This window comes from Ammospiza caudacuta, chromosome 3, assembly GCF_027887145.1.
Source record: "Ammospiza caudacuta isolate bAmmCau1 chromosome 3, bAmmCau1.pri, whole genome shotgun sequence".
NCBI classification, from domain to species: Eukaryota; Metazoa; Chordata; class Aves; order Passeriformes; family Passerellidae; genus Ammospiza; species Ammospiza caudacuta.
Genome location: NC_080595.1, coordinates 117210216 through 117220456, shown reverse-complemented (window position 1 = coordinate 117220456; position 10241 = coordinate 117210216). Strand labels below are relative to the sequence as shown.

Here is a 10241-nt window from a genome sequence, read left to right as displayed (position 1 = left end):
CACTTTCCCCCCATTTTCCCTTTCAGTTTCTTCCTTTTCCCCTCCTTTTTTCCCCATTTCCCCCATTTTTCTTTTCCTCCTTTTCTCTCCATTTTCCCTTCTTTTCCCCTCAATTCTTTTCCTTTATCCTCCCTTATTTCCCCATTTTTTCCTTATTTTCCTTCTGTTTTCCCTTTTCATTTTTCTCCTTTCCCTCCCATTTTCCCTTTTTATTTTTTTCCTTTTTCCCCCTCCCTTTTCCCCAATTTCCCTCTTTTTCCCATTTTATTAATTCCCCCATTTTTCTTCTTTTCCTTTTCTCCCCATTTTTCTCCTTTTTGCCCCCATTTCCCCCTTTTCATTTTTCCTTTTTCCTCCTTTTCCCCACATTTTTCTCTTTTCATTTTTCCCTTTTCTCCTCTTCCCCCCCATTTTCCCTTTTAATTTTTTCCTTATTTTCTCCTTTTTCCCCAATTTTTCCCTTTTTATTTTTTCCTTTTTCCCTCTTTTCCCTTCTCATTTTTTCTCCTTTCTACCCAATTTTTTCCCTTTTTATTTTTCCTTTTTTTTCCCATTTTCTCTTTCTCCCCCTTTTTTTCCTCCTTTCCCCCCATTTTTTTCCTTCCATTTTTCCTTATTTTCCTCCTTTTCCCCCCAATTTTTCCCTTTTTTCTCCTTTCCCCTTTTGCACTTTTATTTTACTTTTGCCCTTTTTATTTTTTCCTTTTTCTCTTCCCCCATTTTCCCTTTTCATTTCCCCCCTCCTTTTCCTCCATTTTTCCCCTTATTTGCTCCTTTCCCCCCATTTTTTCTTTTTTATTTTTCATTTTTCCTTTTTCCTCCAATTTTTTTCATTTTTCCTTCTTTCTCCCTCCTATTTTCCTCATTTCCCCATTTCCCCCTTTTCCTTATTCTTTTCCTTACTTTCTTTTCATTTCCCCCCCTTTTCCTTCTTTACCTCCTTTTTCTCCTTCTTTTCTCTTCCCCTCTTTTCCTTTTTTCCTCATTTTCCCCTCCTTTTCCCCCATTCCCTTTCAATTTTTTCCTTATTTTCCTTCCCCCCCCGTTTTTCCCTTTTCATTTTTTCCTTTTTTCCTCTTTTCCTCCCCATTTTTCCCTTTTTATTTTTTCTTTTTTCCCTCTATTTTCCCTTTCATTTTTTCTTCCTTTTTACCCAATTTTTTCCCTTTTTATTTTTTTACTTTTTCCCCCTCTTTCTTTTTCCCATTTTTTCCTTATTTTCCTCATTTTCCCCTTCCTTCCCCTTATTTCTCCCCTTTTTTTCCTTATTTTCCCCCCAATTTTTCCCTTTTCAACCCTCCTTTTTCCCCTCACTTTCCTCCTTATACCCATTTTTCTTTACTCTCTTTTCCTTTCCCGCCGCATGTCCCCCATTTTATTCATTTCCCCATTTTCCTTCTTTTCCTCCCATTTCCCTCCTTTTTATTTTCCTTTTTTCCTCCTTTTCCCCCCTTTTTCCCATTTTATTTTTTAATTTTTTCCCTTTTTATTTTTTACTTTTCCCCTCTTTTCCCCTCATTTTTTTCCCCTTTTTACTTTTTCCCGCCTTTTTCCCCCTCACAGCCCCCCACAACAAAACCACGGCGCGCCACGACAAAACCCCCAAAGATTCCACTTTAAATCCACTTTAAATCCACTTTAAATCCCCCCCGTTCCCACTCCAAACCAAAATTCAACCCCAAAACCCCAGGATTTTACAGCAAAAGGTGGAAAATTCCAGAAGGATTCACTTGAGGAGCCGGAGGTGCCGGAGGTGGGGCTGCACCAGGGCCCGGGGGTACGGCCTGAGGGCCAAACACGTCGCCGTCCCCTCGGGGTTCTCCGTCCACACCTTGTGGTCGATGCCTTTTTCTTTCAGTAACTTCCCCAAATCCAGCAGGGAATTCTCATCTGGAGCCTAAAGAGTCAATAAAAATTTATTGGGATTTTTCCTCATTAAAAAAACCCCAAATTTGTGGAAATTAACGGGATTTTTACCTCACCCAAATCCCTAAAATATTGAAAATTAATGGGGTTTTACCTAATGAATTTCCCTAAAATATTGAAAATTAATGGGGTTTTTCCTCATAAAAATTCCCAAATTTATGGGAATTAATGAGGGTTTTTTTTCTCATTTGTGGAAATTTATTTGGATTTTGTGGTCGATCCCTTTTTCCTGCAGCAGCTTCCCCAAATCCAACAGGGAATCCTCATCTGGAGCCTAAAGAGTAAATAAAAATTTATTGGGATTTTTCCTCATTAAAAAATTCCCAAATTTGTGGAAATTAACGGGATTTTTTCCCTCATAAAAACCATAAATTTTTGGAAATTAATGGGGTTTTTCCTCATAAAAATGTTAAAATATTGACAATTAATGGGGTTTTTCCTCATGAATTTCCCTAAAATATTGAAAATTAATGGGGTTTTTCCTCATAAATTGTTTCCAAATTTACCGAAATTAAAGGGATTTTTACCTCATTAAAAATTCCCTAACATATTGAAAATCAATTGGATTTTTTCCCTCATTGAAAATTAATGGGGTTTTTCCTCATAAAAAATCCCCACATTTATGGAAATTAATGAGATTTTTACCTCATAAAAAATTCCCCAAGTTATGGAAATCAATTGGATTTTTATGGGAATTAATGAGGGTTTTTTTCTCATTTATGGAAATTTATTTGGATTTTGTGGTCGATGCCTTTTTCTTTCAGTAACTTCCCCAAATCCAGCAGGGAATTCTCATCTGGAGCCTAAAGAGTCAATAAAAATTTATTGGGATTTTTCCTCATTAAAAAAACCCCAAATTTGTGGAAATTAACGGGATTTTTACCTCACCCAAATCCCTAAAATATTGAAAATTAATGGGGTTTTACCTCATGAATTTCCCTACAATACTGAAAATTAAAGGGATTATATCTCATGAAATTCCCTAAAATATTGAAAATTAATGGGGTTTTTCCTCATGAATTTCCCTAAAATATTGAAAATTAATGGGGTTTTTCCTCATAAATTGTTTCCAAATTTACCGAAATTAAAGGGATTTTTACCTCATTAAAAATTCCCTAACATATTGAAAATCAATTGGATTTTTTCCCTCATTGAAAATTAATGGGGTTTTTCCTCATAAAAAATCCCCACATTTATGGAAATTAATGAGATTTTTACCTCATAAAAAATTCCCCAAGTTATGGAAATCAATTGGATTTTTATGGGAATTAATGAGGGTTTTTTTTCTCATTTATGGAAATTTATTTGGATTTTGTGGTCGATTCCTTTTTCTTTCAGTAACTTCCCCAAATCCAGCAGGGAATTCTCATCTGGAGCCTAAAGAGTAAATAAAAATTTATTGGGATTTTTCCTCATTAAAAAAACCCCAAATTTGTGGAAATTAACGGGATTTTTACCTCACCCAAATCCCTAAAATATTGAAAATTAATGGGGTTTTACCTCATGAATTTCCCTACAATACTGAAAATTAAAGGGATTATATCTCATGAAATTCCCTAAAATATTGAAAATTAATGGGGTTTTTCCTCATGAATTTCCCTAAAATATTGAAAATTAATGGGGTTTTTCCTCATAAATTGTTTCCAAATTTACCGAAATTAAAGGGATTTTTACCTCATTAAAAATTCCCTAACATATTGAAAATCAATTGGATTTTTTCCCTCATTGAAAATTAATGGGGTTTTTCCTCATAAAAAATCCCCACATTTATGGAAATTAATGAGATTTTTACCTCATAAAAAATTCCCCAAGTTATGGAAATCAATTGGATTTTTATGGGAATTAATGAGGGTTTTTTTCTCATTTATGGAAATTTATTTGGATTTTGTGGTCGATGCCTTTTTCTTTCAGTAACTTCCCCAAATCCAGCAGGGAATTCTCATCTGGAGCCTAAAGAGTCAATAAAAATTTATTGGGATTTTTCCTCATTAAAAAAACCCCAAATTTGTGGAAATTAACGGGATTTTTACCTCACCCAAATCCCTAAAATATTGAAAATTAATGGGGTTTTACCTAATGAATTTCCCTAAAATATTGAAAATTAATGGGGTTTTTCCTCATAAAAATTCCCAAATTTATGGGAATTAATGAGGGTTTTTTTCTCATTTGTGGAAATTTATTTGGATTTTGTGGTCGATCCCTTTTTCCTGCAGCAGCTTCCCCAAATCCAACAGGGAATCCTCATCTGGAGCCTAAAGAGTAAATAAAAATTTATTGGGATTTTTCCTCATTAAAAAATTCCCAAATTTGTGGAAATTAACGGGATTTTTTCCCTCATAAAAACCATAAATTTTTGGAAATTAATGGGGTTTTTCCTCATAAAAATGTTAAAATATTGACAATTAATGGGGTTTTTCCTCATGAATTTCCCTAAAATATTGAAAATTAATGGGGTTTTTCCTCATAAATTGTTTCCAAATTTACCGAAATTAAACGGATTTTTACCTCATTAAAAATTCCCTAACATATTGAAAATCAATTGGATTTTTTCCCTCATTGAAAATTAATGGGGTTTTTCCTCATAAAAAATCCCCACATTTATGGAAATTAATGAGATTTTTACCTCATAAAAAATTCCCCAAGTTATGGAAATCAATTGGATTTTTATGGGAATTAATGAGGGTTTTTTTCTCATTTATGGAAATTTATTTGGATTTTGTGGTCGATTCCTTTTTCTTTCAGTAACTTCCCCAAATCCAGCAGGGAATCCTCATCTGGAGCCTAAAGAGTAAATAAAAATTTTATTTGGATTTTTCCTCATTTAAAAATCCCCAAATTTGTGGAAATTAACGGGATTTTTACCTCATCCAAATCCCTAAAATATTGAAAATTAATGGGGTTTTACCTAATGAATTTCCCTAAAATATTGAAAATTAATGGGGTTTTTCCTCATAAAAATTCCCAAATTTATGGGAATTAATGAGGGTTTTTTTCTCATTTATGGAAATTTATTTGGATTTTGTGGTCAATTCCTTTTTCCTGCAGCAGCTTCCCCAAATCCAGCAGGGAATCCTCATCTGGAGCCTAAAGAGTCAATAAAAATTTATTTGGATTTTTCCTCATTAAAAAAACCCCAAATTTGTGGAAATTAACGGGATTTTTACCTCACCCAAATCCCTAAAATATTGAAAATTAATGGGGTTTTACCTCATGAATTTCCCTACAATACTGAAAATTAAAGGGATTATATCTCATGAAATTCCCTAAAATATTGAAAATTAATGGGGTTTTTCCTCATAAATTGTTTCCAAATTTACTGAAATTAAAGGGATTTTTACCTCATTAAAAATTCCCTAACATATTGAAAATCAATTGGATTTTTTCCCTTATTGAAAATTAGTGGGGTTTTTCCTCATAAAAAATCCCCACATTTATGGAAATTAATGAGATTTTTACCTCATAAAAAATTCCCCAAGTTATGGAAATCAATTGGATTTTTATGGGAATTAATGAGGGTTTTTTTCTCATTTATGGAAATTTATTTGGATTTTGTGGTCGATTCCTTTTTCTTTCAGTAACTTCCCCAAATCCAGCAGGGAATCCTCATCTGGAGCCTAAAGAGTCAATAAAAATTTATTGGGATTTTTCCTCATTAAAAAACCCCCAAATTTGTGGAAATTAACGGGATTTTTACCTCACCCAAATCCCTAAAATATTGAAAATTAATGGGGTTTTACCTCATGAATTTCCCTACAATACTGAAAATTAAAGGGATTTTATCTCATGAAATTCCCTAAAATATTGAAAATTAATGGGGTTTTTCCTCATGAATTTCCCTAAAATATTGAAAATTAATGGGGTTTTTCCTCATAAATTGTTTCCAAATTTACCGAAATTAAACGGATTTTTACCTCATTAAAAATTCCCTAACATATTGAAAATCAATTGGATTTTTTCCCTCATTGAAAATTAATGGGGTTTTTCCTCATAAAAAATCCCCACATTTATGGAAATTAATGAGATTTTTACCTCATAAAAAATTCCCCAAGTTATGGAAATCAATTGGATTTTTATGGGAATTAATGAGGGTTTTTTTCTCATTTATGGAAATTTATTTGGATTTTGTGGTCGATTCCTTTTTCTTTCAGTAACTTCCCCAAATCCAGCAGGGAATTCTCATCTGGAGCCTAAAGAGTAAATAAAAATTTATTGGGATTTTTCCTCATTAAAAAAACCCCAAATTTGTGGAAATTAACGGGATTTTTACCTCATTAAAAAATCCCTAATTTATGGAAAATTAATGAGATTTTTGTTTCCTAATTTATGGAAATTATGTGGATTTTTCCTCATTAAAAAATTCCCAAACTTATGGAAATTAATGGCATTTTTACCTCATTTAGAATTCTCAAATTTATGGAAAATTAATGGGGTTTTTTTCCTCATAAAAAACTCCCAAGTTTATGGAAATTAATGGGATTTTTACCTCATTAAAAATCCCCAAAGTTATGGAAATTAATGGGATTTTTACCTCATGAAAAATTCCCTAAAATATTGAAAATTAAAGGGATTTTTTCCTCATAAAAACCCCAAAATATATTGAAAATTATATTCGATTTTTTCCTCATAAGAATTTTCCTAAGTTTATGGAAATTAAAGGGACTTTTCCTCATGAAAAAATTCCCTAAAATATTGAAAATTATATTGGATTTTTCCTCATTAAAAAATTTCCAAATGTATGGAAATTACTGGGATTTTTACCTCATAAAAAAATCACAAAGGTATGGAAATTAATGAGTTTTTTTTCTCATGTATGGAAATTATTTGGATTTTACCTCATTTTAAAATCCCCAAATTTATTGAAATTAAAGGGAATTCTCCTCATAAACACCCCCTCCAACTTTATAGAAATTAATGTGATTTTTAACTCATAAAAAAATCCCTAAATTTATGGAAATTTTTGAGATTTTTTTTCCTCACAAAAAATTTCCAAATTTCTGGAAAATCAAAGGAATTTTGTACTCATTAAAAAGCACCAATTTTATGGAAATGTATTTGATTTTTTCTCAGTAAAAATCCCCTAATTTATGGAAAAAATAATGAGATTTTTTCCTCATTAGAAAAATTTCAAGTTTATGGACATTAATGGGTTTTTTTTCCTTTTCCATCCCCGTTATTATTCAGAATTTCATGAGGGAATTAGTCAGAATTTAATGAAGAATTATTCCGAATTCCATGAGGAAATTATCCCAAATTCCATGAGGAAATATTCCGAATTTTCTGAGGGAATTATTCCGAATTTCACGAGGACATTATTCCAAATTTCATGAGGGAATTATTCAGAATTTTATGAGGAATTATTCCGAACTCCATGAGGAAATTGTTTAGAGTTTCCTGAGGGAAATATTCGGAATTTCCTGAGGGAATTATTCTGAATTTTATGAGAGAATTATTTAGAATTCCACAAGGAAATATTCCAAAGTTCAGGAGGGAATTATTCCGAATTCCATGAAGCAATCATTCTGAATTCCATGAGGAAATATTCCAAATGTCATGAGGAATTTTTAATAATTTAGTGAGGACTTATTCCGAATTTTGTGAGGGAATTATTCAGAATTTCATGAGGGAATTATTCGGAACTCCAGGAGGAAATATTCCAAATTTCGTGAGGCAGTTATTTCGAATTCCATGAGAAAATATTCCAAATTTCATGAAGGAATTATTCCGAATGTCATGAGAAATTATTCAGAATTTTATGAGGAAATTATTCCGAATTTAATGAGGAAGGAAGTATTCCAAATTCCATGAGGGAATTATTCTGAATTCCATGAGGAAATATTCCAGTTTTTATGAGGGAATTACTCCGAATTTTATGAAGAGTTATTCCGAATTTCATGAGGGAATTATTCAAAATTTTATGAGGAATTATTTTTAATTTAGTGAGGGAATTATGCAGAATTCCATGAGGAAATATTCCAAATTTCATGAGGGAATTCTTCCGAATTCCATGAGTAATTATTTCGAGTTTCATGAGAAAATATTCCAAATTCCATGAGGGAATTATTCCGAATGTTATGAGGAATTATTCCCAAAATCCAATTAAATTTTCCCAGAAAATTCCGGCTCCTCCTCTCGCCAGCACAGCCCGACCCCCCCGGACCTCCCCCTCCTCTCAGCGACCCCAAAATCCCCTCTTCAGCCCCAAACTGACAATTCCCACCTCTTTTAACTCCAAAACATCTCCAAAAATTCCCAATTTTCAAAAAAAAAAATTATTTTCGCCCCAAAAGATTTATTTTCCCTCACGCCGCCACCGCCCCCACCCAACATGGCGGCCGCTCTCCCCATCAGCGCGGAGCTCCCATCATGCCCCGCGGCGCCGCCATTACCTCCAGCACCACCGTTGTCATGGCGTCGCCCTGCTCCAGGTACGCGCCGGTGTCGGGATGCTCCCGGTAACCGTGAACGGCCGCCAGCGCGGCGTGACAGCCCTGAGCCACCACGGCACCGAGCGGCCACGAGCGAGGAGGCCGCGCCAGATCCCCGCGGAGCACCACGTACTGCACCAGCGCCGCCGCCATGTTGCTGTACGGAACCGCGCGGGCTGCCGGGATTAAGCGGGAAGTGAGGCAGACAGGGCGCCGCCATCTTGTGTACGGAACGGAGGGCAGCGTGATGACGCACTTCCGGCGGCGCTGAGGCGGGAAAGTTGAGGTGAGCGCCGAGCCCTCAGGGAGGGGTTTGGGGTCCCGGGGGTTTTTTGGGGGATTTTTTAGGATTTTTTTGGGATAATTCTTTAGGATCATCCCTAAATCCCTCTCCTGAGATTCACTGGAAGTTTTGGGGTCATTTATGGCGCCCTTGAGGGTTGTCCGGGTTCCATTCCTTGGGATCGTCCCTGTCCTCAGTTTGGGATCGTCCCTGTCACTTTCCCGCCATTTTTCCTCCCAAAATCCATAAATTCCCACTTGGTTTCCTCATAAAAGCCCCAAATTTATGGAAATTAATGGGATTTTTCCTCATTAAAAATCCCCAAATTTATGGAAATTATTGGGATTTTTACCTCATTACAATTTCCCAAATTTATTGAAAAATAATGGAATTTTTACCTCATAAAAATTCCCAAATTTATGGAAATTAATGGGATTTTTACCTCATTAAAAAAATCCCCAAATTTATGGAAAATAACGGGATTTTTACCTCATTAAAAATTCCCTAAAATATTGAAAATAATTGGACTTTTTCCTTTTTCCATCCCACTTTCCCCTCACAAAAAACCCCAAAATTCATGGAAATTAATGGGACTTCTACATAATAAAAATATCCAACTTCATGGAAAATTAATGAGAATTTTTTCCTCATTTATGGAAATTATTTTGATTTTCCGTCATTAAAAAATTAATTCCCTAAATTTATGGAGATTAATGGAATTTTTTCCTCATTAAAGAGTCCCAATTATATTGAAAATAAATTGGATTTTTTTCCATTCCCATCCCCATTTTCCTCATTAAAAAATTTCCCAAATTTATGGCAAAATGATGGGATTTTTTAATCATTAAAAAAATCCAAATTTATGGAAAATTAATGGTGTTTTTGCCTCATTAAAAATCCCCAAATTTATAGTAATTAAAGGGATTTTTTCCTCACAAAAAAATCCCAAATTTATGGAAAATCAAAGGATTTTTTCTTCATTAAAAGAATCCCCAAATTTAGGGAAAATTAATGGGATTTTTACCTCATAAAAATTCCCTAAAATATTGAAAATTAATGGGATTTGTTTCCATTTCCATCCTCGTTTTCCTCATTAAAAATTCCCAAATTTAAGGAAATTAATGAGATTTTTTCCTCATTTATGGAAATTATTTTAAATTTTCCTCATAAGCCACCCCCCCAAATTTATGGACATTAATGGGATTTTTTCCTTACAAAAATTCTCAATTTTATGGAAAATTAATGTCATTTTTTCCTCTTTCAAATTCCCCAAATGATGGAAATTAATGAGATTTTTACCTCATTAAAAATTCCCTAAAATATTGAAAAGTAAATGGATTTGTTTCCATTCCCATCCTCCTTTTCCTCATTAAAATTTCCCAAATTTATGGAAATTAACTGGATCTTTTTCCTCATTTAAAAAATCCCAAATTTATGAAAAATTAATGGTGTTTTTACCTCATTATAAACCCCAAATTTACAGATTTTTTTTTTTCATTTTTTCCTCATTAAAAATTCCCAAATTTGTGGAAAATTAATGGGATTTTTCCCCATTAAAAAATCCCAAAGTTATGGAAACTGATGGGATTTTTCCTCATTAAAAAATT

General features: G+C 33.6%; 1 protein-coding gene across 1 annotated transcript; it reads right to left on the bottom strand.

The window, feature by feature from the left end:
- Positions 1–1658: 1658 nt before the first annotated feature.
- PTRHD1 (peptidyl-tRNA hydrolase domain containing 1) lies at positions 1659–8504 on the bottom strand. The gene is made up of 2 exons (XM_058801532.1): positions 8313–8504; positions 1659–1897 (listed from the first exon to the last, which is right to left on the bottom strand). Exons 1-2 carry the CDS (start codon positions 8502–8504, stop codon positions 1727–1729), a joined length of 363 nt encoding a protein of 120 aa, XP_058657515.1. The 3' UTR covers positions 1659–1726.
- Between the last annotated feature and the right edge of the window lie 1737 nt (positions 8505–10241).

Excerpts from the sequence above, each read along its gene's own strand:
- PTRHD1 (XM_058801532.1), bottom strand. The coding sequence starts at position 8,504 with ATGGCGGCGGCGCTGGTGCAGTACGTGGTGCTCCGCGGGGATCTGGCG. Across the intron at positions 1,898-8,312 it reads TGACAACGGTGGTGCTGGAG|GCTCCAGATGAGAATTCCCT; the intron begins GTAATGGCGGCG and ends TTGACTCTTTAG.